Here is a 27,905-nt window from a genome sequence, read left to right as displayed (position 1 = left end):
GGAAGGCCTGAGCTCCTCCCCGCTCAGAGCCATGTGGTAAGGGGAGGAGCCGCTTGGCCCAGAGCTTGCAGCCCCGCCCCCTTACCTCGCGGCTCTGAGTGGGGAGGAGCTCAGGCCTGCCGGAGCCACACAGCTGCAGCGCTGTCCAGGATGCGCTGAGGCACCGGGGGGATGGCGGGAGCGAGCCTCAGCCATTCTCCTGGGGGCCGGGGGCCTGGGGCAAATTGCCCCACTTGCCGCCCCCCCCCCCCCCCGGGCAGGCCTGTTCCTTGAGGCAGGGACAGTCTTTTTGTTCTGTTTGTACAGTGCCTAGCACAGTGAGGTCCTGGCCCATGACTGGGGTGGGGGCTAGGCACTATGGTAATACAAGTAAATACATAAATAAATAAAGAATAATGAGAGTGGCCACGGTGAAAAAAATAGCAAGGCAGAGCAAGCTATGAGATGCCAGGGAACAAAAGTAAATGGGGTTTAGAGCCATGTTGGGCTTGGAGCAGCATGTATATGAATCCATACCTCATAAAAGCCGGGACCCCCAGTTTCTAAATAATGGCATACCTACGTTCTAATAGAGAAATAAAGAAGGCTGTGAATTAAGGGAGCTGGGAGCCTTTGGAGTAAACACAGTGGGTGTAAAAAGATGTTCTATAGTAAATACTTATGTGCAGTAGTTTTTCCTCAGATAGCTCTGCCTACTTTAATAACAGGTAAAATTAAAAACCAAAGAGGCATTTGTGTTATAATCTTGTGCCCAACTTCTGCTGACAGCTACCTCCCACTGCACAGGCTCTGTTACCATGTCGCACAGGAAAGGTGTTTGTGGCTAAGCAAACCCTTTCCCCTTGGCTTGGTGCTATTTTACAGGATCGAGCCCGCCTCAGGCTTACCTCTCTGAGTTTGCTGGCATTGTTGGATCGATGGATACCATGCAATTATCAACCGTCAAAAGTGAGATAGTTGTGTTCCTGAAAGACACGAATCAAAGAGGTTTATTTAACCTAGAAAGTGATGGTCCTGATTCTGCGCTGCCTCAGACCTTGCATTGCACAGGTATAACTGGCTAAGTGGGCTTAGAACACTCCCATTCTGAGTAGCTACTGTATCGCACCCATTTTGCACTGGTGTAGATGATGACTACACAAGGGGCAAGGCCGTGGAGAATTAGGTCCTTAATGGCTATGTTCTGTACAGTACAACCACAAGAGACATTTGTGATTAAAATGCAACTATGGTCTTGTCTGTCCCCAGAGGGAACTTTGCTCCCTATAAAATCACAAATGCTGTGCTGTTGAATAATCAGATACTGACTTCCACTGAGGAGGTATCATGATTTATTGACTTGGCAGATATATATTGACTGAGTTAAAAATCAATAAAAATACTTACCTTGAGATAATACATACAAAATCCAACCCCCTTCATTCTACACAAGTGATTATCAGTGTTGTTATTCACTTCTTTTACAAAAGGGAATTCTGAAATTGTTAAAGAAACTCCTTCACAACAAACAAAAACAAAACACCAACAGCAACTGAAAAGAGGGCAATGTTTTCTGAATATTATTTTGCTAGTTTTGGCACCACAGACTGAAATGGGCTCACCAGAAGCTTGTTTGAAATTAGTGAAACTTCAGCAGCCCTTTGTATGGCCCTATTTAAAACAAACCATAACCCAGCCTGTTTAACTGATACCCTCCTGTTATTGTCCATGAATGGCTTACGTTGTTAAACAAGGTTTTCTGAGTGACAGTGGAAGTGTTTGACAGCACAGGCAAACGACAATTGTTGATCTCTCCAATATCAAAGGAGAGGTAATAGCAAGGGTAAACAGCAAAGCTTATTGGATTCCATCCCAGAGTTTTATGTAAATAATAGTCAGTAGGATTCTCCAGATGCCCACAGAGTTAACCACACTCAATAACCCTGTGATTTAATGATCTGTTGTTGTTTTTCTTGGGTTTTGTACTGTGGGCATGTACATCTAAGGGACATCATACTCCTCTCTGCATACCCCTTTTCGAGGGTTCTGTGATGTCCAGGGAGCAGTGGGAACTGGACTCCAGTGCACAGACAAAGGTTTCAACCAGATTCATGGGTGAAACCTCCAGCCAATTCCCTTTGTGAAGGATAGGAACACCAAACTCTATCCCAAATGAAACAATTAACAAGAAACTCCAGGAGTGGAGACTCATGGAATTTTTAGACCACACCCCTCCCACAGAAATAACCCAAATAAAGAAGAACATGGCCTGGACTCAGCGACATTTTTGTTCGTTTGTCCCACTTGTGCACAATTCTAGTGGGTACTCTGTTTGGATACCAGGAACCTTGAACAAGATTGGTATAGTTCTATCTGACACTGCCCCAAATGTAAAACTGGTATCCTTGACTGGGTTTGTCTGTGCACAAGTTCTCAAAACACCCCTCTCTTCTATTCTATTCCTTATACTAGACCAATATTGTGATATCTGAGCACCTTCCAATAGTGCATTAAGCCCTCTTCTATTGATATTTATGCATGAATTACTGTTCCCCCACTTCTGATTCCCATATACTGTAACTTGAGATATGCCTGAGATGCAAAATTCAAATCTGGGTTCAGGTCTGGATTTTGAAATATCTTCTCCTCTTCCCAAAACTCAGGGATTGTTGAGTGAGGTGAGGGTTATTGTTTTGAGGCGACTTCTGAATTGTTCTGAAGAGGGAAGGAACCAAGGTGAAAGGTGTATTAGCCCTTGTCAAATGTATCAAGTGATACCTACCTTGGTAACCCAGTTGCAATGCAGAAGAGGTCCACAATATCTCTGGAATTGCAGTATTTACTGAAGACCACCTTCCAAGCAAAACAGCAGCAGTGAAGAAAAACAAGACAAAGAAGATAAGGTACGGTTAAATTCCATCGGACATTAACTTCATGTACTGGCTTTATGTAAATGATCATCCTTGCTTTTGAAATATCTGATTTGTCCTGGATGTTGGAATTCTTTCCTCCCTTTCTTCTCTTCCCCCTTTTCTAATTCATTTATTTTCAATGAGAAAGCAGAGGAGGAAAGGGGATTTTGCAATCCTAACCCAACTATCTACAAATATAGCATACGATACCTGAAATGATAGCAAAGAAACTTTATCATACACTTAATCTAGCTAATGATCATGACCACACATTGTAGAAAGAAACAATTGTAAGTGCTGAAGGATGTCTATATAATGGGTTAGATCCTCAGTGTCAGTAGGCATTGGTTAATTCAAGTCAACAGTGCTGCACTGATTTATATCAGCTGAGGATCTGGTCCTATAATTTAGACAGAATGTAATGTTTTCCAGTATGCCAAACTTCCCACTGTAATGTACGGCACTATTGCAGTACTGTTAGGTTAGCAGTTGAATCCACTTGAGACAAATTCTAATTTTTCCCACTGCTGTTGACCCCCAAAGAATGCCCTTTTCCCTTTTACACACAAAAAATGATGTTAAAAAAACACTATTAAGGTTGCAAAGACAATCCTAAAAGATGTCAGTTTAAAAATCTCCAAAAGTCAGGAAATGCTGGAGTTAGGTTTTCCATGCCACCCCTTTGTGTATTTGCATTATGATACAGTCTTTAATTACATGATCACATACTATTTTTTCCACTGGACCCCTGCCTCTTTCAGTCCACAGGATAGACCTGCTCTGGAGATGAATCATGATTGTGTAGTAAAGAAGGCTGTTATCAGTCGGACCCTTGCTTCATTTTTTGCAGAAGTTGGCAGGTATGGGGAAGGGGACTGCAGGAAGAGAAAGGACACACTCATGGTCTTCCTGTAATCCCTTGCCTCGTTCTTTCTGCCACTCAGACCTCTGCCATTTGATTTAACAGAATAACTGATAGCAGTAGTAGGTTGTCATCCTGTATGTGGCCCAGCACTAGAGGGGGGCAGGACACTTTGCCAGTGGGTTTCACACATATTTGCTGACAGCAGAGGAATGGTGAGACTCGAGGATCTTGCTTTCCATGCCAGGCTCTAATGGGGAGTGTGCTCTACTGGGCATGGATTCTTCTGTTTATTCCCCCCAAGCATGACCCCTTCTCCAGCCTGTTCCAATCCCGTTGCTTCCTCACTCCTGGCTCCTTCTTCCAATCTCATTCTCTTCACTTTGCAGCTCCCAGTCTCCATGCCTCAGGCTTCTCACCCCAGTCCCAACCTCCTTGCTCAGCCAGTCCCAGTTCTCCCCTCCTGGCTTCTCATCCAGTCTGCCTCTCTCCCCCACCCTGGCCTCCAGTTGCCCCCTCCACCCACATTCCCAGTCTCCTTCCCTAGTCTCCTCATTCAACTTCACTGTTCTCTCTTGCTTCCCAGCTCTTTGAACCACTCTCTTTGTCCAGTCAGTCCCACTTCTCCTCTGCACCAGCTCCTCATCAGATCTCTCTCCCTTCCCTGGTCACTTCCTTTACCCTGCTCCCACTCAGTCCCAGTCTCCTCCCACCTACTGGCTTGCTCCCCATTACCTTCCCTGGCTCACAGTCTTGGTCTCCTTCCTGCCCCAACTCCTGATCTGAAACATGTCTCCCCCCCATGGCCTTCCCTGGCTCATAAACCCAGTATCTTTATTCAGCCAGTGCCAGTCTCCTTGACCAGCCTGCCCGAGTCTCCCTCTCCCCACCCCCCATCAGCATGCAACCCCACTCAGGCTCCTTGTTCTATCTATTCTCCCTCAGGTCTGGTTCTTTCCTTGCAGCACCCTCCTCCTCACTGCCTGGACCCAACAGAGGGGCCATTAAGAGCCCAGTGTCTACTTTCAGTTCCAGTGCCTGGGCTCGGATTCAGCTTGGCCTGTAGCAGCCCAGAGCTGTAATTGCAGAAAAAGTCCTGCTCAGACCCAGGCTGTAATGTGCCCAGTGCTCATGGAATCTTCAGGGGATTTAGCTGCTAAAATCTAAGAAGTCTCTACTGAGCATGTGCAAACTGAAATTTTTCAAAGGCTTAAACCTTGGCCAAATTTGGGCAGATTTTCACAGGGGCGAAAGGCACATCCCTGACACAAAGACCAAATTTCAAGTCCCTGCTCCAAAGCAAGCTCCCTTCCCCCCACCCCTAGATCATTTCAAAGAAAAGGTCTCAGAAGTTGTTTAACCTGGGCAAAATTTATGTTTCCCTAGTCTTGTTCTCAGATATGGCTGAACAGTTTTGGTTGAAATGAAACTAAATAAATAAATTCAGCCTGATGCAGACATCCAACACGGACCATTTCTACCCATATAGTCAAAGTTTGGCAAAATTATAAGCAACTGAAAACAGGGTCTTATAATGCGAGGTGTCAGGCAACCTTAATAATGGGTGGTGCTACCAGCCTCACCTATAATATCAGGACTTAATCTTGTACTGATGCTTGCAGCCCTAAGCATTCAAAAAATCATAAATTAGGCCAAAAATGAGATTGGTTTCAAAATCACGAGATAAAAGTATCTATATAGATATTGCGTTCTTATTTGCCTTTTGGTTTTTGAGCCTTTAAGCATCATGTTGGCAAGCTTTTCTACACAACCCTGGGGCAGAAACTTAACATTTCCCCCCAGACAATGAAAGTTGAGAATTTTACATAATAAAAAGATTCCAGGAGTTGGGGATTTAAGAAAACAGACCAAGTATCACAAAAGTCGTAATAGAATTTTAAGAGTTGGCAATGCACAGGATGTGTGAGACTAGGTAAGATATGCTGTCTTTTAGAGGAGATATTTAACCAATGTTTCATTTCCCAGTCTCTGAGAGAAATTAAAAACCTCATTGTTGTGGGTGGCATGTGGTTTTTGTTGTTGCTGGGGTTTTTTAATAGTAAGAGAAGGGGATAAATGTTAGTGCATTTCCCCACTCATTCAGGTATCTAGATTAAATTTACAGGATTGAACAATTAGATCATTAAAAACCTGAGGCAGATCATTACCAGTTATTACACGTTATTCAGAAAGTAATTGGCATCAAGAGTCAATTTATCCTATATGGCTATTTTGATAATCACCACAGTGATGGACCTTAGTTTATTACAGTCCAGCTGCAATCAAAGCAATAAATCAAGGTTTTAAATATATTTTTAATCAGATTTAGATATGGCTGAAATCCTGCTCTTAGCAAAACACAGCATCTTTTGGAGGTGCTGGCTACTAAAACTGTCTGACACAATATCACAAGCCCATTATTGTACAAACAACTGACAAATGCAATAATTTAGGAGATGATGGCAATTGCAGCTGAACTCAGAATGAACTTTTGTGACATGCTGGGAGTGCTATTTCAGATGTCCGGGGTTCTCATTCTGGAAATCAATTATTAGTGACCAGAAACTGGGATAAGAGTGGGATAAGATAAAAAATATTCAGGAAGCACTAAAGGTCAGAAAGCCAGCCTGTTTCATGAAGGAAAACACAGAGCTTTCAATGAAGCCAGGATGAATTTTTAAAAGTTCCAGATAATAACAAAAGAGTGCAAAGTTATATTTAAATGGACTATGGGCTAGATTCCTAATTTTCTTGGTCTTTTAAAAGTTTGATAGAAACTGTGATTCATAAATCACTTGTTGTATTTTGATAAGGAGCTCAAAATTTAGCTGGGGATTGGTCCTGCTTTGAGCAGGGAGTTGGACTAGATGACCTCCTGAGGTCCCTTCCAACCCTGATATTCTATGATTCTATGATTTGAATGATTGTCTTTAGGGTTTTTTTTTTAAACCAATGATTTTATGCTATAAAAGGTCTTTTCCTTTGTCAGCTGCTGAGCTCTTCTGATTGGCTTCCTTCTCTTTTCAAGCAAAGCAGTCAGCCAGCAAGCAATCATTTCCCAGCAAATATACAATTGTTTCTGTGATTGCCTGCACATTCTTACTCCCAATGAAGTAAATGGGAGTTTTCCTGGTGACTTCTCAGTGGGAAAAGGGTTGGGCCCTTTGTTTTGAGACTGAGGTGGTGAGTTATTTTGCCCTAAGGTCTGATTAATGAGCTAGTAGTATCCTTTCTATTTTACATTATGTGTAACTTGTGCAGGGTGTGGGGGGGATGGACTTTGGGCACTTGTGCACCATTTATAGCCCTAGCACAGTCTGAAAAGCCCATTCACTCAGAGCCCGCGTTTATTACACAGACATTAGCAATTTTCACCATTTATGGGTGAACCACAGCAATATTAGCTTGCAAACATCCATTGCCACATAGGGTGACCAGATAGCAAGTATGAAAAACCAGGACAGTGGATGGGGGGTAATTGGCAAAGCCCCGAATATTAGGACTTTCCCTATAAAATTGGGACATCTGGTCACCCTAGTTGCCAATGGCAAAATTATTAGCCACCGACCTGTCACAGTCTTGGTAACCTGCTTCCAGATGGCAATTGCAACTCACTTCTGGCCTCTCTCAACTGCGTGTCCTGGTACTTAAGGGCCAAGGGAAGCTCATCACACACTCCAGAAAGGCATCTTTCCTCATACAGAAGTTCTAGAACCACTGACGATCATTGTCCTAGGTCCGCATGATAATGCAGTCCCATCACTCTGTGCTTGTGGTCCTGCTCCAGAATTGCCAATCAGCTTTACTGGGATTCCACAGCTATTAAAAGCTGCATCAGCTGTCTCCACTGCTCCATATCTGCATGCAGCCTGCATGATCTCCTAAACAAGCCCTGCTGCCATCGTTTTCTCAGGATGACAAGCGGCTGCTGAAATGCCCTCTGTTGTGTCTGATGTCCTGTATCCGTTTTGAGTTGCGTTAATGCCAACATCTCAGAGTAGGAGCCATGGTTACCCACAGATTGGGACAGAGGTCCACCCTGGACAGAAATCTAGAGAGTGTCAAACAAGAAGTACTTCATTGAGTTGGTGGGCTAAGACCACTTCCACAGGTGCCCAGGTCGTCCCAAAATACGCTTCAAAAAAAAAAAAAAATTCATAGAGTGGCGCAACTTAGAGCAGGACTAAGAACTATGGGATGTGCTCCCAGAAGTTCTACGGCCTTACAGGCATGAGCACAGTACCAGTGTGGATGCAGCAATTCCACTGTGGCTTTGCAGTGTGGACACTCACACTGCTGCTAGGCCAACCTGGGTGTCAATCACTTGAGTTACCAAAATCATGTTATTGTAGTGAAGGGTACTGGATTGGAACTCTGACTGAATTCTTCTACTTATCCATAGAGGAGATATAGCACAGGCAGTGGCAATTCAGGTTGCCATACACTGCCCCAGCAAAACACTGGAGAACTGACATCTAGGGTTTAGTGGTGGGTTGAGGCAATATAGCCATTCAGTCCTTAGTTTCTTTGTTAACTCCATTGGCAAGGGTGACGTGATTGTGTGGATTCTTATCTGTTGGGAACTGGACTGGCGCCACTAGGTTAATTTCAAATAGACCTCATGTTGTAGCAACTTTTGGTAACTACAATTTTGGACTGGACTTGAACTCACCACCTTGAGATAGAAGGCTCTATATTTCACCAGCTATTTCCTTCCCTGTCCAGTTCCCTGCAGAAATGCTGTCACAAAGTTCTCTTTATTGAACTATCAAAGCCAGCTCAGTTTAGTCATTTTTATTTTGGTTCTCTTTTAACAACACTCTAAAGGTGGGGGAGAGGGCGCTAGAGGGTTTAGTCTGAATTTGCAGATTGCTAACTTCAAGATCCCCAACCATATATAAATCCAGTTAACCGCCTCTCCCTCGTGCACGTGCCAGACAGCAATGGAAGGAATATAATCCTCAAAAATATTACAGCAATTGCACATAGTTTGCTTCCCCAGTTTTAGGGTTAACATTTGTTGCCCCCTTGTCTTTAGAGGAATTTCCAATAGGCTTAGAAAAAAGTGAAACTGGTCATCATTTAATATTTTGCACAATCATATTAATAAGCCTCCAACAAAGCCAACATGTAGCCATTTGATTTAAATACAGAATATGCTCGACTTGCTTCTGAGGGTAACATGAAGCAAGGAAAGAAAGCAGAGTGACTAATGAGATGACTGAGACTTTCTGGAGTGGAAATAATAGTTGGATTAAATGTGCAAAGAGTATGAAATAGGCCACTGAGTCAGCGCTAATGCTTATTGACTGGGTTTTGGGTCATATCCACAATGCTAATATTTCTGTAACATTTTTAGACAAACGTCCTTTCTATCTTAGTCCCTTCTGTACAGCTCTGGTGTGTGTCAAAGATCTCATGCTACTTTCCAGAGAGGGTAGAGATTAATAACCCGTGTCTAGCCCGATATTCCCACTCAATAAAACACATTTTAATATTCAAGGCTGAGCAGGAGCTATTATTAAAGACACAATAACTGCTCTGATTACACATAGTCTCTACTCTACCAGTTTACAACTAATTACTTTGTATTTCACTTTGGGATATGGATATCATGAGTAGGAAACAGTGTATAAACCCCAAATTCTGTTCTATATTTAGCTTCAGAGTATCTCATGTCCAGAATTCTATCCCTTATTAATTTTTGTTGTTCATTGGATTTTGTTCCAATTTTTCAACAAGCATTTGAATTTTTTTTTTTCCTGGTAAAATTCCTAATTCAGTAGTGCAAAAAATACTTTCGAAGCAAGCCTGTGCTTGGCTTCCAGCCCTTTGCATGGTAGTATCAACCTGTTGGACCTGACAACAGTAGCCCTTAGGTGATGTATTTTTTCAGTCAGTAAAATAGTCAGGATCACTGTCAAACAGTACGGGGTTTGCAACCTTTTAAAACTATGTAAAATGCTAGTGTCTGTAGAACAGTGGTTCTCAAACTAGGGCCACCGCTTGCTCAGGGAAAGCCCTTGGCGGGCCGGGCCGGTTTGTTTACCTGCCGCGTCCGCAGGTTTGGCCGATCGCAGCTCCCGCTGCTCCAGGCCAATGGGAGCTGCAGGAAGCGGCACGGGCCGAGGGACGTACTGGCCGCCGCTTCCAGCAGCTCCCATTGGCCTGGAGCGGCAAACCACAGCCACTGGGAGCTGCGATCGGCCGAACCTGCGGACGTGGCAGGTAAACAAACTGGCCCGGCCCACCAGGGGCTTTCCCTGAACAAGCGGCGGCCCTAGTTTGAGAACCACTGCTGTAGAATAACACTGCAGCTAGCTTGTGTTGTACAACATACCATAATAAGCCAGCAGATGGTGCCTAAGTGCAAGCAGCCAAGTTTTGGTGGATCAGTCGCCAAGAGGGGCAAGAAGCCAGAGGATTCCAGAACAGTTGGGAGGAGTAGGTGGAGAGGCAGGGAGGAGAAGCGCCTCGGTGGAAAGGGAGAAGGACTGTGTTGCACTGGGTGTGGGTGTCTGTGACCCCAGGGAACAGGCCTGTGATGAACACTGCTAGACTGCAACTGGTGGTGAACACTTTGGATTCAGACTCACGTGTCCCAAGGGCAGGTGAAGGCTGAGTAGCCAAGGAGCAAGGGTACCCCGACAGGTCAGAGGTCCAAACTGAGCAGCCACCAAGCAGCGCACCCCACCAAGTTAGCGCATTTCTGCTTTATGTGCACCACTCCTGTGATCGGACGCCTCAGGTGGGCTGTGCATGTGTGTGAAGGTTTTGGGTACCTTGGGGGGGGGGGCGGAAAGGGGAGGGATGGTACTATTGTTTCACTGTCGTTGTTTAATTCCCTTCAGTCCCCCATCCCCTTTCGGACCGTCAGTCTGTACCCATTCCCTTGCTTATATTTCTTTATATAAATGGTCTCAGAATTCCTGTGTGTGAAATTGGGTCTTTGCTTTAGGGACCTCTGGATCCATGTAAGCAAAGGGGGTTGATGCCCAAACCAAAAAGAGAAATAGGTTCAGGTGCGTGCTACCTTAGGACATCTAACAGCACCTGTGTCCAGCTCAGAGAAGGGGTGCAGAGTTGGCACAATACGATTATGCCTTATTGTGTAAGGTTTGTTGTCCAGGCTGTGAAAAGTGTTACTGAATTGCTTTAACAGTTTTCACAGAAGAATTTTGGACTGCTAAATAAGAAGTCTGATGTGACGTTTCTCTCATCATGATTATCCTTTCCTCTCCAATGGCCTTACATGGCTATATCAATGTGAAACAGGAGCACTTAAATACTACTGTGTTGAAATCACTGGGAAAGAAGAAACTTTCTTTTCTAATTTTGTAATCAAATGGTGTTTTTGAGAAGCTGAGAAAGTACTGATAAGACTACCTATCTTATCAGTTATATTTTCCAAACATAGAGATAAGCCCCATCTAAAACCTCACTTCTAAATACCAAGAGTTTACTAGTGTTTGAAATTGAGATCCAAGTAGTGTAACTTGAGCCTATCCCTATCCAAAATATCAGGTTGTTTCTCCTTTATTTCCCAACTTAATTAATAGTTGGCCCAGTAACTTCACCTCTCAGTGCCTCAGTTTCCCCATCTATAAAATGGGGATAATGATACTTGCTTCTTTTGTAAAGTTCTTTGTGACCTACTGATTAAAAAAAACCCAATAAGAGCAGGGTATAATTATAATCGGTAGTCTTGTCTAAACGATTTCAATGCCTGTTGAGCGTGGTTAGGATACAACACAACACTGAGATAGGATGCTCATTTTGTGTTTGCTACTATCCTACTAAAGTTTTAAATGTTCTATTCAAAATGTTATGCCTGATTCTTGGTTTATGCAGGTGTAATTCTAGTTGGGGGTGGGGGAAGAGAGAGAAACATCAGTCCAAGAATTTAAACCCTCCACTAGCTTTTTACATTGGCTGTGTATCAGACAGAGAGGTGGATGTTAGATCAGTTGGGGCCAGAGATCTAACACCTATATGGGTCAGTCTCGTCTCAAGAATATTGGCAGATTCTAAGGATATTCACTTCAGCACAGTACACAGATGAAGAGTAAATGATTACTTTTCTAATGATAGCATGTGATTCTGAAATGAAGCACAGAAGCCAGAAAGATCCTGCATATTGTGATTTCAAGGCACACAACTGTATGATCAAACATACTTTTTACCCTCTGCTACTTTTTAATATCCATAAACTGAGAGGTTTGGAAGAAACATCTTCAGGTGGAACCCTCAGTAAAGAGAAATTATCTGGTGAGCACTTGGCGATGTGCACTGATCAGTGCTTAATTTGTTATGAAAGAGGTGCTGGGGCCAGGGCCGGCTCCAGGCACCAGCTAAGGAAGCAAGTGCCTGGGGCAGCCAATAGAAAGGGGCGGCATGCCGACCGGAATTGGGGCGGCACGTCTGGGTCTTCGGCGGCAGTTCAGCAGCTGCTCAAGCGCCCCACTTTAGTCTTTGGCAGCAGGTCCTTCACTCCGTCTCTTCCTCTTCGGCGGGAGCTCAATCGGGTTTTTCTTCTTTTTTTTTTTTTTTGCCGCTTGGGGTGGCAAAAAAGCTGGAGCTGGCCCTGGTCGGGGCTCAAGCAATTAGGTGCTGGGGTTCAAGCAATTTTTTTACTTTCATAACTGACACAGCAAGTCCAACGGTACCAGGGCTCTGAACTGCCAAGCCGAGAGGTGCCCCGCAGGGCTCAGCCCTGGAACAAATTAAGCACTGGCACATGAGAGCTCCAGGCTAGATTCCTGGTCAGGAATGCCTTGGGAAGAAGGAGTACTGCAGAAGCTGTGTGCTTTTTAGAGATGTAGTGACTGGTACAGGAAGTGATAAGAACTCATGGTGGGTGGAGGGATAGCTCAGTGGTTTGAGCATTGGCCTGCTAAACCCAAGGTTGTGAGCTCAATCCTTGAGGGGGCCACTTAGAGATCTAGGGCAAAATCAGTATTTGATCCTGCTAGTGAAGGCATAGAGCTGGACTCAATGACCTTTCAAGGTCATCCCTTCCAGCTCTATGAGACAGGCATATCTCCATATATTTATTTATCCTGTGCAGTCCTTCTGGACAGAAGGATGGTGGCCTTAAACTCATGCCTTCGAAGTGTTTGGAGGAATGCTTGGGGCTCTAAGAAATATGCTGAAGATACCCAACCATAAACAGAGATACCACCTTTTAAAAGGAATGCAGAGGGGAGCATTAACTATTGCTATGATCCCCTCTTCCAAATTTCTAAATAGTCTGCTTTAAACCATTCTTTACTCTAAAAAATATTCACTAAACTGTACTGTACAAATAGTTTAACATGACAGGGTGTTTTAGAATGTGCATTGCTTAATTTGCTGCATTAATAACTAGACATCAAGAAACTATTTTATCAGCTCCCTTGAATTCATTGAAATTTGATGAGTCACAGGGAAAGTTGAAACAAATTACATGAATCATGATCTGCACTATTTTTCATAGGCTGTTGTCTTTAGGGGTCTACCATCAAGAAGTATGGCCCTGATCCTGCAGACAATTATTCCCATGCATAACTGCAGTGGTTCTCAACCAGGGGTATGTGTATCACTGGGGGTACACAGAGGTCTTCCAGGGGATACATCAGCTCTTCTAGAGATTTGCCTAGGTTTACAACAGGCTACATAAAAAGCACTAGCGACATCAGTACAAACTAAAAATTCATAAAGACAATGACTTGTTTATACATCTCTATATACTATACACTGAAATGCAAGTACAATGTTTATATTCCAATTAATTTATTTTATAATTATATAGTAAAAATGTGAAATTAAGCAATTTTTCAGTAATAGTGTGCTGAGACACTTCTGTATTTTTCTGTCTGATTTTGTAAGCAAGTCGTTTTTAACTGAGGTGAAAGTTGGGGTATGCAAGACAAATCAGATTCCTGAGAGGGATACAATAGTCTGGAAAGGTTGAGAGAGACTGCATAATGGTAATCCTATGGGTACTCATATAGGACTACTCATATGAATAAAGAGTGTGTGAAAGTTGGCCGGAGTACTTCAGAAAGGGATCTGGAGGTCAGAGTTGATCACAAGCTAAATATGAGTCAACATAGTTGCAAAAAAAGCAAACATCATTCTGGGATGTATTAGCAGGAGTATTGTAAGCAAGACATGAGGAGTAATTCTTCTGCTCTACTCCGTGCTGATTAGGCCTCAACTGGAGTATTGTGTTCATTTCTGGGCACCACATTTCAGGAAAGATGTGGACAAATTGGAGACAGTCCAGAGAAGAGCAACAAAGATGACTAAAGGTGTAGAAAACATCACCTACGAGGGAAGATTGAAAAAATTGGGTTTGTTTAGTCTGGTGAAAAGAAGATGAGAGGGGACATGATAACAATTTTCAAGTACATAAAAGGTTGTTACAAGGTGGAGGGAGAAAAAAAGTTCTCCTTAACCTCTGAGGATAGGGCAAGAAACAATGGGCTTAAATTACAGCAATGGAGGTATTGGTGGAAATAAGGAAAACATTTCCTAATTGTCAGGGTGGTTAAGCACTGGAATAAATTGCCCAGGGAGGATGTGGACTCTCCATCACTGGAGATTTTTAAGAGTAGGTTAGACAAACACTTATCAGGGATGGTCTAGATAATACTTAGTCCTGCTATGAGTGCCAGGGACTGGACTAGATGACGTCTTGAGGTTCCTTCCCAGCCTATGATTCTATGATTCTACTGCTGGGTTCTCAAACACTTTCATTCTGCAGATTACCAGGATCTCAATATACTGAGCACCTGGTCTAGCCGTTAGACTGAGTCAGGTCACGTACCAGCTTTGTGCCTCAGTTTACCTAACAGTACACTTACCTGCTAGGATGTGATGCTTAATTAAATGTGAATGTTTTCATTAACAGCTCCTCAAGTGTAATGTGCTACATAACAGATCCTCAGGCATAATACTCAATGAGTCTGATTGTCCTCTGACAAACTCGTGTAAATGAGGAGTAGCTCCACAGAAGTCAATGGTGTACCCCAGTGCAAAACTGGTGTGAGGTCAGAATCAGGCCATTTAAATGCAAAAGTATTTATTGTTATCATTATCATCAGATGCCCACCTCCATTACAATACTCTGAAATGTTCATCGGTACAGTCAGACTTTGGGGCTAAATCCTTTCAGACTCAAACAATTTTATAATGATCGTATTTCAGTACTGGGTCAAGTAAGGAGTAGTTCAGCATTAGATTAATGAGCTGCCTCTGGAAATCACAAATACTGCATTCCTTGGAAGATTATGGATTCCTTTCGTCTAATTATGTCTTTACTTAGGAGGCATGAGGCTTTGCGAAATGCTCTGCTTACCCTGAATGAACCCCCATTTACTCTACATTTTTACTGCAGGAATCCTTCCAAACATTGCACAGATGGAATTTCACATCTGACAAAAGAAACAGATAATGTTAATTGAGCAAAATTTATATTGCTTGAGTTTGCGTTACTATTTCATGCAGTCATGCCTCTGGTGTGTTCTTCTGCCATACAATTACTCTCCAGAGACTAATCCTGGGAAATGCTCAATTTTTAGCAGGAGGAAGTGACAAGTATTATTAAGTAAATATGATGTAAATGCTCTTGATCTTTTTAAAATAAAAATTAAAACCTTTGTTTTTCTATTTTTGAAGGTTTTAGGGAACTTGACACAGCAAGTGTCATTTCCTTGGATTATTAGGCAACTAGCTCTGCTACACTGTGGCAAAACATAAATCCTCCCTCCTGTTTAACAGAGTTTGGATGCTTCTTTCTGCTAGTGACGAAGAGCTGACAGCAATAGAGATTTCACCTTCAACTCAAAGCCCCCAAACTGATGAGGTGATAATATTCTGCTCTGGGGAAACTTGTGCAGCTCTACATTATCCAAGGTCTTATTTTGACTACATTCCTGATTCTCTATTTGCATGCTTCTGTGAGCTTGCCTTATGCAGGAGAATTGGTTAAGTCTAATAGGTGATCAGAGCAGTCGGGGCGGGGGGAAGGTGGGAGAACTGCAGGAAAAGGTGACACACTTTGATATGACTGTAGGCAGCTAATCCTAAATTACCTGTTTATAAGGTCATTTAAAACATGGGGGGAAATGCATAATGCTATTTCTTTCCAAAGGAAAAGTTGAGGCTAGGTAAAATAATAATTTAGGCTTGAATCTTAAAAGCTGGCTATTTTGAATTTTGCAAGCCACAGTGAGATCACGCTTTAATAGCTTACTGTCTTCTATTTGCTGTATAAGATAAGGCACTTGATTTGTGGCTGAAAGATGATCTAGGATAAATTAGTAATAGAAACAGTAGGATGTTTATATGTAAAATGCATGTTTAATATATTTCACATATTCTGAGCTGTATGTTTTTTAGTTACTAAACATTCCTCAGAGCAGGGAAAGCATCTTCCTCCATGTTCTGTGTAGCACTTAGCACACAATAAACAATATCTGAAGTTCTGATAAAAGTTTAATGATATGAAAGAAGAACTTTGCCAATGTTATTGGGGATCCCTACCTGCTGATACAAATACATAAGGCACTATAATAACGAAATAGCTTCCTATACCATTTAAAATATATTTTAAAATGTCTTCCTACTGTTAATATCCATGTGCTAGACAATCTCAAAATAATGCAACATAGCTTCTTTTCCAGTTACTAGTGATCATGTGAAAACCAGGAAAGCACCTTTCCACATGCAAAACTTTGCAAACACGTAATGGGCTGCTCTTGTAGAGCAATCCTGGAAGACTATTAAATCAGGAATTCTCTCTCTCTCTCTCTCTCTCTCTCTCTCACACACACACACACACACACACACAAAGCCCTGCAGCACAGAGAGTCCTAATTGCACTTAAAAAAAACCCCTATATTCATTTGCAAAACAGAAGTAACTCAAGAGCATTTTACAAAGAGTCAAGATCCATGCCAGAGCTGAATATAAACACCTTTTATATCTTATAGATCACATAATAAATACAGCCTGCCATCATTATTGCTGCTGCTTACTGAAAGAGACACCAGTTTGTGAAAAATAAGAAAAAGTACCTTTTGAATTCTTCCATCAATATCCAAATAAATACACTTGGGTCGGTACGTTGAGGAGCCGGATCCCATCTTGTTACAATTGGACTTTTACTGTACTTTCTCAGTGTCAGCTATAGAGCAGGAAAAAAGGTTTAGCCAAACAACACTGAGCCACCACTGCCAGATCCTTTAGTGTCTTTGCTCTTCTATATACCACAGTCTCATGCTCTGAAGATCCCTCCTCTAACATGCATGCATTTTGCTGTGGCTGTGTGCGCGCGTGCCCCCTCCTCTTAGTTTTTCTTTTCTCTGACTCCAGCTGCCTTGGACAGGGAAACACAAGCTTCAGATCCTGTCTTCAAGTGCCCTCCCGATTCCCATAGCAACCCCCTTTGACTTCAGAGCTGGGAGCCTGTGGGCAATCAATCTGTAATGCTGTACTGGAGAGCGGGGCTTGATTAGCTGCTTTCAAAACACAAGACAAAGTACCACTTATCACTGGGAGAATCCTCTACATTAGACTGCAGTCAGTGTCACTTAATTTTATGGTGAAATGGAAACAGAATAATCAATTAACATCTATCCTTTCAGTTGCCTTTCTATGCATTTTAAGAAGTGTGACAGACTCCCAGCTGCACTGGACGCTGACCCAACCCATTTTAAAAACACCATGTAGCCAGAGCTGGGACTGACCCAGCTAAAACTAAGCAGTTTCATTTATATACCGCCTTTGTTATCATTGCGTAGAACACAAGCCAGGCAAGAAAGAGTTACAGTAATAAAGTTTGAAGAAAACAAAGCCTGCCTGTTGCTATTGACCAATGTCCTAAATGCAATTCCTCTGTTTAAAAGAAATTTAGGTAAATGTTAAGTACTCTGGGAAACGTGTACCATATTTGAAAACACAATCTAAAAACTGGAGGGAGCAATACATTTGCTGTTTGATTCTAAGAGAACTCCAAATGCCATCTGCTGAATGTCTGTCTTGTTTTGCATTGTCAGTGTCTATGGGGAACAAGAACAGTGGTTGGTAATTCTTCGTGGTAGTGTGAAGAGACTTTGAGACAGCGATTCCTCTGACTTCACAAGGCAGACATAATCAGGCAAGCTGTGAGCAGGCAGTGCTGCTGGAAATAGCACATTAGGTTACTTTTATTTCTAAGTGCTTTCTGTGGCTTTTAGTGCTTCTGCAGCTGAGTTAATAAAATATTTCCCTGACTCTTTTGTGTGGCAGCCTGAGAGAAACTATGGAAGATGTGAAACAGTGGATGCACTGAGGGCCCAAATCTGCCTCTCTGACTCACACGACGGCCCTTATTGTATGAGCTGATGTTAATGGGACTACTTGTGTAGTGAGGTACTCCTCAGTATGAGTAAAGTGTAAGAATTGGGCCCTAAGTAACTGAGGAAGAGGACCATGGACAGAGTCAAAAGTGAGTCAGAACCTGCAGGCCTTATTCAAGCAGAACTCTCATGGATTTAAATGGGAGCTTTGCCCGAGTAATAAGTCCAGATCAGATCCACAATTGTATCAATACCACCCTAATAGTGTCGGCAGACAATCTTTATAAATGATGACCTAGAGCTCTTTATAAGATCTCAGAGTTTAGTAAACCACTTTTATTAGAAGGTCTACTCTCTTATTTCATAATCTCATTGTAGATTTATAAAAGTTGGTTGAAGATAAGCAGATTTTTTAAATTCTCTTGTAACAAACTTCATGACAGGCCAGGAGTAGGATTTGAATCCTGGCCATTTAGCACCAAACCATACAACTCGAACACTTGAAATAAAGGAAAACCTCCATTACATAGCCGCAGTAGTAGGCTGTTGTTATTTATAGTGTAACTCCTAGAGGAAAGGGGCATGACACACACTTCAGCAACATGTTTCACTTTCCCTGCTGATTTGTTTAGCACATTATTCTGTTACTGAGGCTCACATGCATCTTCATATATTCAACCAATAATCTTGGGGTATTAGTTACATCACTCACCTGTTTTTGTGTTTGTCTAGTTTGATCAGTCCTCTGTTCTTTTCAAAACACTTTTAGCACTTTGAGCTGGAGAGACCCACTCCTTATCCCAAGCACCCAACCAAATGGAACATGCCTAGGTTAGCATTCAGAAAAATGCAAGAAGTTCCTCCAGTTCTCATTTCAGGTTCAATTCTGTCCATGCATGTGTAAGTGGGGGAATGATCCCACTATTGTGGGGAACTTTCCTGGCTTATACACTACCCTGGTGAAATGGGATCCAGAGCTTGCCCCACTCCGCATGGCTCCTGGAAGCAGCAGCAGCATGTCCCCCTCTGGCTCCTACGCATAGGGGCAGCCAGGGGGCATCACATGCTGCCCCTGCCCCAAGCGTCGCCCCTACACCTCCCATTGGCCAGGAACCATGGCCAATGGGAGCTGCAGGGGCGGTGCCTGTGGACAGGTCAGCATGCAGAGCCGCCTGGCCGCTGCTTTCGGGAGAGGTAAGCACCGCCCGGAGCCTGCCCCCTTGCTCCCCCATCCCAACTCCCTGCCCGAGCCCTGATTCCCCTCCTGCCCTCCAAACCCCTCGGTCCCATCCGGAGCCCCCTCCTGCACCCCAAACCCCTTATCCCCAGCCCCACCCCCAGCTGGAGCCCTCACCCCCTCCCGCACCCCAACCCTCAATTTCGTGAGCATTCATGGCCTGTTATACAATTTCCATACCCAGATGTGGCTCTCGGGCCAAAACGTTTGCCCATCCCTGATCTGAGTCCTCGCTCCCACTTCCTTTACCCAGAGGCCTGCCTGACCTCAAGGGCTCCCCTTCCACTTTCCTGTGTGTTAGAGTCCTTGTAACCCCGACAAGGCTGGTCCCAGGATTCCTGGGGGGCTCGATCCCCAACCTTGTCATGGTCACTTAGGGCAGGGGCTAGGGTGTCCCCACTCCGGGGTGCTCTCTGAAATGTCTCTGGAATGTAAGGGAAGTTCAGTCTGTTCCTCACATGTCCCAGGCTTCCTTCTCAGGCTCTGGCTGTGCTGCAGGGACGCTGTGGGTTGGACACTTGCTCTGGCGGTGGCCACACGCCCTCAGCCTCTAGGTGGCAGGACCCTTTTTCCCAGCGTTGCCCCTGCCCCGTCAGGGTTATGATCCCCCTCCAAGTCTGGCCTGCAAGGCCTCTTGGCTGGGGGCATCTCCCTGCATTGGGCCTGCTGCCCAGGGTCCCCTTCGCTCTCCCCAGCTGCTCACCATACCCGGCTCCGGACTGCTCCAGCCCCAGCTCCAGCTCCACCACTCTGCCTCAGCTCCCGCTCCACTCTGCCTCAGCACAGCTGCTGCTCTGCCTTCAGCTCCCTGGGCTGCTTCTCTGGCCCCTTTGGCTCTGGTTGCTGCAGCTCTGCTCCCAGCCCAGGTCTGCTCTGTGGGCTGCTCCCAGCTCTGACCTGCTTCCTGGGCTGCTTTTCTGGCCCAGCTCTGCTTTGCTCCCCAGCTCAGCTTGGGCCCCTGCTTTCTCCTTAGCTCTGCCCCACTCTGTCTGACCCAGGCAATTCCAGCTCACACGGAGGACAGAACCTGGGGCATTGGCCTCTCCCCATTGTCCCTGGGGACTGTCAGTCTCAGGGTCCTGATTTCCCATTGACCCTTCCCCTTACTTTTAGTACGGGGAGCTAGCCAATCAGAACACCCCCACTGAGTTTTAGTAAGAGGACAACAGTCATCTTACACATGCAACTTCAGTCAACTTCAATAGTATTTCTATCTACCTTTGAGCCTAGTTTTTATAACCTGACTTCTATTTTTGTAGAGACACTAAGAATTATTGGTGAATTTCCTTAATATGCTGTTTACTCTCTCTTCATGATCATTAATGAAGATGTGAGGAGATCAGACTAGAGGACCACCATGGTACATCTTGGCCTTGGAATCTATGATAAGCATGACTGGACCCAACACCAATCCCTTTTGTACCCCCATAGATCTCTCTTCCAACTTGATGGATTGCCATGTACCATTGTCCTTTTCTTGTGGATCTAGAATTAAAGCACTGCTAAAGCCATCTAATCCAGCTCCCTGCCCATGCATATTATTCCCTACTCTACATTTACCAGTGTTTTGTCCTCCAGCCAGGGCCGGTGCAAGGAAGTTTTGCGCCCTAGGCGAAACTTTCACCTTGCGCCCCCCCCCCAAGCCCTGCGGCAGCTCTCCGCCCTGAGGCGCCCCCCCCCCCCCCCCACGCGGCAGCTCCCCCCCAGCGGAGCCGTGCGGCAGCTTCCCACCCCAGCTCACCTCTGCTCCACCTCCTCCCCGAGCACGCCGCCCCTGCTCTAATTCTCCTCCCCTCCCAGGCTTGCAGCACCAAACAGCTGATTGGTGCTGCAAGCCTGGGAGGCGGGAGAAGTGGAGCGGCAACCACGCACTCAGGGAGGAACGCTGTAAAAAAAAATTGGTAGCACCACTTTTTGGTGCCCCCAAATCTTGGTGCCCTAGGCAACCACCTAGTTCGCCTTAATGGTAGCACCGGCCCTGCCTCCAGCCAGTTTCAAATCCATGTGACTGCATTCCTATACCCAGACAATTAGAAGTAATTTTGAGAATAAGAATTTGGGCTTGTCTACGTTTAAAATGCTACAGTGGCACCACTGCAGTGCTTGAGTGTAGATACTCCCCACGCTGACAGGAGGGGTTCTCCCATCAGCATAGGTAATTCATCTCCACGAGAGGTGGTAGCTAAATTGATGGAAGGATTCATCATCGCTTTAGTGCACAGTCTGCACTGGGTGTTAGGTCGGCTTAACTATGCTGCTCAGGGGTGTGGATTTTTTACACCCCTGAGCAACACAGTTAAGCCAACTTCATTTTCTAGTGTGGACCTCAGACCTTTGTGACATTGGGTTCAACCATCCAGCACACTAGATCCTGCCAGGGGAGGCAAAGGAGGCTTTCATCAAGGGGAAACCCCTGTACTTACAGAAAGCACAGTTGGTTCTCTAGCATTTATACAGGAAAGACAGGATCACAGTTTTTAAAGCTTCATCTGAAAGAGAGACACAGAGAAGTGGAAATGGAAATGTAATTATCGGCCTCAGAAACATGAAGGGCCAGACGCTGGTGTTAGCATGATTTGAACCAACCGTTTCAGGAAGCTTAGATATTTCTTGGGATTAGGTTACCTAGCCATCCCTCTGGCTAAAGAACAGGGAGGTTATTAAAAATAAATCAAACATTTTTCTAGCCTATTTTGTATCTCTGCCTCCCATTTTGCTTCCTCTGCCTCACCTGTGTCCTTTTTCCAATTTCCAAACTGCTACTATAAGCCTCTCTCAGGTCTGACTTTCACAGGCTCCCCTGAGGGCCTTGTCTTACTGCTTTACTCTTCCATATTTTTTAACTCTTCCACTTATTCTAATGCGTCATTTTCTCTGCCCCAAAGCTCAAAAATGTTCCTCTCACTGTCCTCCCCCGCCCCCAGTTCTCTCTCTCTAAATCTGTTTTTCTCACTCACCTCTCCTTTGGGGGTTTTTCCCCTCAGTTTCTCCACTCTCCTAGATTTCCTAGATTTCCACCCCCCCCCCCAATCTGTGTTTTAGGGCTTGTCTTCACAGGAAAGTTTTACACATTATACTGGGATATTGATACTGGGCATAACACACACACCCCTGCCCCCTGCGTGGATACTCTTATTCTGGAATAAAAGAGGGTTTTTTGGTTTAGCTTAAACCCCTTTAAATTCACACCTTCACTTATACCAGTACAACTTTCCCATGTAGACTAGCCCTTATGCTTTCTCTCCTCCCATTTCTTTTATACCTTTGCCATTTCCCCCCTAGCCAGCACTGGAAACAATCACATTTGATGCTGATTACACCCTGCTGAATCAATGATCACAGAACATTTCTAAGATATCATTGCACCTGTCCGTCCAGGTTGCCAAGGCGTGTGTTCAAGCCTTCATCCTCTAGCACCTCTACTATTGGCACCAGCCACATTTCCCCCTCTCTGCCAAAAATCCATTCAAAGGGCTGCTGCCAGGATCATCTTCCTGGCTCACTGCTTAGACCTCCTTGTCCTCCTCTTTGTACCCTCCTCCCTAGCTCTCCCTGCTCCATCCAAACTCCTCGTCTTTGCCTTGAAGGCGCTTCATCACTTAGTCCCCCACTATTGATCAGATCTACTCACTTACTGAGGCATCCACCCTCTCCTTTGCTCCACCAATGATACCAGCCTCAATCCGCTTCCTCCTTATGCAACTTTGTGTGTTCCCTCTACCCAGCCCTCCTTGTGTGGAGAAAAAATACCCGAGAGAATCTGTATGTCCTAGTGAGGATGGAAAATGATAAAATACAGGCAGGATCTGATCAGAAATAGTCAAATAAAAGAAGAGTCCCATTCAATTACATTGTGTAATGGCAGACAGCTAAAAGGAGACAAGATTTTAAACTGCTTTTATATCAATGCTAGGAGTCTAAATAATAAAATGGGTGAACTAGAGTGCCTCGTATTAAATGAGGATATTAATATAATAGGCATCACAGAAACTTGGTGGAATGAGGATAATCAATGGAATACAGTAATACCAGGGTACAAAATATATCGGAAGGACAGAACAGGTTGTGCTGGTGGGGGAGTGGCAGTATATGAGAAAGAAAGCGTAGAATCAAATGAAGTAAAAATCGTAAATGAATCAAACTGTACCATAGAATCTCTATGGATAGAAATTCCATGCTCTAATAACAAGAATATAGCGGTAGGGTTATATTACCGGCCACCTGACCAGGATGGTGATCGTGACTGTGAAATGCTTAGGCAGATTAGAGAGGCTATTAAAATAAAAAACTCAATAATAAAAATGGGGGATTTCAATTATCCTCATATTGACTGCGTACATGTCACCTCAGGACAGGATGCAGAGATAACATTTCTGGACACCTTAAATGACTGCTTCTTGGAGACACTGGTCCTGGAACCCACCACAGGAGACGCAATTCTTGATTTAGTCCTAAGTGGAGCACAGGATCTGGTCCAAGAGGTGAATATAGCTGGACAACTTAGTAATAGTGACCATAACAGAATTAAATTTAATATCCCTGTGGCAGGAAAAACACCACAGCCGCCCAACACTGTAGCATTTAATTTCAGAAAGGGGAACGACACAAAAATGAGGTTAGTTAAACAGAAATTAAAGGATACAGTGCCAAAAGTTAAATCTCTGCAAGCTGTGTGGAAACTTTTTAAAGACACCATAATAGAGGCTCAACTTAAATGTATAGCCCAAATTAAAAAACCTAGTAAGAGAACCAAAAAAGAGCCACTGTGGCTAAACAAAGTAAAAGAAGCAGTGAGAGGCAAAAAGGCATCCTTTAAAAAGTGGAAGTTAAACCCTAGTGAGGAAAATAGAAAGGAGCATAAACACTGAATTTGAGGAACAGTTAGCCAAAGACTCAAAAAGTAATAGCAATTTTTTTTTAGGTACATCAGAAGCATGAAGCCTGCTAAACAATTAGTGGGGCCACTGGATGATCCAGGTGCTAAAGGAGCACTCCAGGATGATAAGGCCATTACGGAGAAACTAAATGAATTCTTTGCATTGGTCTTCATGGCTGAGGATGTGAGGGAGATTCCCAAACCTGAGCCATTCTTTTTAGGGGATAGACATGAGGAACGGTCCCAGACTGAAGTATCATTAGAGGAGGTTTTGGAACAAATTGATAATTAAACAGCAATAAGTCACTAGGACCAGATGGTATTCACCCAAGAGTTCTGAAGGAATTCAAATGTGAAATTGCAGAACTACTAACTGTAGCCTATAACCGATCATTTAAATCAGCTTCTGTACCAGATGACTGGAGGATAGCTAATTTGACACCAATTTTTAAAAAGAGCTCCAGAGGTGATACCAGCAATTGCAGGCTTGTAAGTCTGACTTCAGTACCGGGGAAACCGGTTGAAACTATAATAAAGAACAATATTGTCAGACGTACAGATGAACATAATTTATTGAGGAAGAGTCAACATGGTTTTAGTAACGGGAAATCGTGCCTCACCAATCTACTAGAATTCTTTGAGGGGGTCAACAAGCATGTGGACCCAGGGGATCCAGTGGATATAATGTACTTAGATTTTCAGAAAGCCTTTGACAAGGTCCCTCGCCAAAGGCTCTTATGCAAAGTAAGCTGCCATGGGATAAGAGGGAAGGTGCTCTCATGGATTGGTAACTGGTTAAAAGATAGGAAACAAAGGGTAGGTATAAATGGTCAGTTTTCAGAATGGAGAGAGGTAAATAGTGGTGTCCCCCAGGGGGTCTGTTCTGGGACCAGTCCTATTCAACATATTCATAAATGATCTGGAAAAAGGGGTAAACAGTGAGGTGGCAAAATTTGCAGATGATACAAAATTACTAAAGATAGTTAAGACCTAGGCAGACTGCAAAGAGCTACAAAAGGATCTCTCAAAACTGGGTGACTGGGCAACAAAATGGCAGATGTTGATAAATGCAAAGTAATGCACATTGGAAAACATAATCCCAACTATACATATAAAATGATGGGGTCTAAATTAGCTGTTACCACTCAAGAAAGAGATCTTGGAGTCATTGTGGATAGTTCTCTAAAAACATCCACTCAATGTGCAGCGGCAGTCAAAAAAGTGAACAAAATGCTGTGAATAATTAAGAAAGGGATAGATAATAGGACAGAAAATATCATGTTGCCTCTATATAAATCCATGGTTCTGCCACATTTTGAATACTGTGTGCAGATGTGGTGGCCCCATCTCAAAAAAGATATATTGGAATTGGAAAAGGTTCAGAAAAGGGCAACAAAAATGATTAGGGGTATGGAACAGCTTCTGTATGAGGAGAAATTAATAAGACTGGGACTTTTCAGCTTGGAAAAGAGATGGCTAAGGGGAGAAATGATTGAGGTCTATAAAATCATAACTGGTGTAGAGAAAGTAGATAAGGAAGTGTTTACTACTTCTCATAACACAAGAACTAGGGGTCACCAAATGAAATTAATAGGCAGCAGGTTTAAAACAAATAAAAGGAAGTATTTCTTCACACAATCCACAGTCAACCTGTGGAACTCCTTGCCAGAAGATGTTGTGAAGGCCAAGACCATAACAGGGTTCAAAAAAGAACTAGATAAATTCATGGAGAATAGGTCCATCAATGCCTATTACCCAAGATAGGCAGGGATGGTGTCCCTAGCCTCTGTTTACCAGAAGCTGGGAGTGAGCAACAGGGGATGGATCACTTGATGATTATCTATTCTGTTCATTCCCTCTGGGGCACCTGGTACTGGCCACTGTCGGAAGACAGGATACTGGGCTAGGTGGACCTTTGGTCTGACCCAGTAGGGCCATTCTTATGTGATAAGTCCCAGCAAAGTATATGGGCCCAATTTTGCAAATACTTGCTAAAGAGTGTAGTGCTGCAAGTAGTCTCATCAACGACATTGACTTCAATGGGACTACTGCGGTAAGCGCTCTGCTCAGTAATAAGAGTTTGTAGGATTGGGGTCAAAGCTGAGGGTTTCAGATATGGTGTGTGGGTGGAAGATTTTATTGTAGAGCACGTCTTCTCTTGTACTATTTAGCAGAGTTTATGCTATTACAGTTAGAGCTTATTATTACTAATATAAATGCATGTTATAATATACCATCTGTCATCCCAAAAGGATCCCAAAGCACTTGATAATTTTAAACTGAAATACATACCAAGACCAGTGAAGTGGAAAACAGCAGCTGTTTCACAGCACACAGGAGCTCTAGAGAACAGTTTAGGACAGGAAATTAATAATACTGTATCCAACTGTAAACGAAAGAGGGAATAGTGTAGTCAAAGCTGGGGTTGGCCAGGACATTGAGGTGAACTCCCCTATTCTGGTAGTCCAAGCCCCAGTGACATTTTAGCTGAAAACAGACTTAAAAAACATATATAATACATTAGTGATCAAGAAAAAATGCAGAGTTTTTGCAAAATGAACACAGTGATGAATTACTAAACAAAGTGTAGGTTTCCGTGGGTACGTTTACATGGCAAAACAAACAAACATGCAGCAAATCTCTCAGCCCGACACAGGCTTGAAAGGCTCACACTACGGGACTAAAAATAGCAGAATAGATGTTTCTGAGACCCAGTCCCCTCACCAGCCCTCATAGCCGGAGTGGGAATGTCTACACTGATATTTTTAGCCCAGTAAAAGCATGAGCCTGAGTCAGTTGACCCGAGCTATGGAGATTTGCTGATGTGTCTTTTTTTGGGGGAGGGGGCAGCAGTTTAGACGGAGCCTGAGATACAATATTTTATAAGACAGGCCAGTCCAGAATAGGGCTATAGATATGGAGTGATATATTAGGATGCAAATCATGCTTTTTTGTGAGACATTGTCCTTGATGTAAACCCATTTTCCTTTTAAAGAATACACCTAAGCAAGAGAGACAGACCTGTCCTCCAAATGCATTGGGCAATTTGAAACCCCCCTCCCCTACATTTCCTTTCACAACATTTTTTCTAAGAAACTTGAAATATTAATTAATGTTCAGTTTTTGAGGCAGTGCAGATTTTCCCAAGGTTTTAAGTGCCTGTCTTTACAAAATTCATAGTATTTCTCATTAGATCAATGAAATCCATATTGATTTAATGAAATTTCAGGGAATTTCTCAATTTTTAATTTATTTATGGCACACAAAAAATTTAAAGACTGTGCTTTACTTCTATTTTTTTAAAAGCCACATTCACCAGTAAAAGAAACTCTTTGGACTGGTAATAGCTGAAGTATGCCGTTTGTTAAGCTGAAGGGCAGTTTTCATGAAAACAAATAAATAAATAAATAAAAATCTCATACAAAACCAACACATTTGAAGTGTCAAAAATGTGATTTTAAATTAAAAATTACTCATTTGGGAGACCATTTGCATTCATGGCAGATATCTATTAGGCATAACTTCAGCCACAGACCACATGACACATAGCTAGAGAACCAGACTGCCAAAGTACTTTCCTGACTACGCGCCATTAAAAGGGGATATGATTTTTCCTACTTAAATGTAAATTTTATTGCTAGGGCCCTACCAAATTCATGGCCATGAAAAACGTGTCAGAGACCGTGAAATCTGATCTCCCCCCGTGAAATCTGGT

At 43.5% G+C, this 27,905-nt stretch overlaps 1 protein-coding gene across 4 annotated transcripts in view; it reads right to left on the bottom strand.

The window, feature by feature from the left end:
• The window catches only part of PDE9A (phosphodiesterase 9A), an 89,595-nt gene extending 72,389 nt beyond the window's left edge, over positions 1-17,206 (bottom strand). Inside the window, exons 1-3 of one of the 4 annotated variants that reach the window (XM_065577930.1) lie at positions 16,815-17,206; positions 2,762-2,832; positions 888-965 (exon numbers count right to left, since the gene is read on the bottom strand). In XM_065577930.1, the coding sequence (XP_065434002.1) occupies positions 888-965; positions 2,762-2,832; positions 16,815-16,883 (218 nt within the window). In that variant the 5' untranslated portion in view covers positions 16,884-17,206. The remainder of the gene's footprint in view (positions 1-887; positions 966-2,761; positions 2,833-16,814) is intronic. The other 3 variants (XM_065577923.1, XM_065577917.1, XM_065577912.1) reach the window with 3 other exon arrangements.
• Positions 17,207-27,905: the final 10,699 nt, after the last annotated feature.

This window comes from Chrysemys picta, chromosome 1 (assembly GCF_011386835.1).
Source record: "Chrysemys picta bellii isolate R12L10 chromosome 1, ASM1138683v2, whole genome shotgun sequence".
In the NCBI taxonomy this organism is placed as follows: domain Eukaryota; kingdom Metazoa; phylum Chordata; order Testudines; family Emydidae; genus Chrysemys; species Chrysemys picta.
This window is presented reverse-complemented; position numbering and strand designations above follow the sequence as displayed.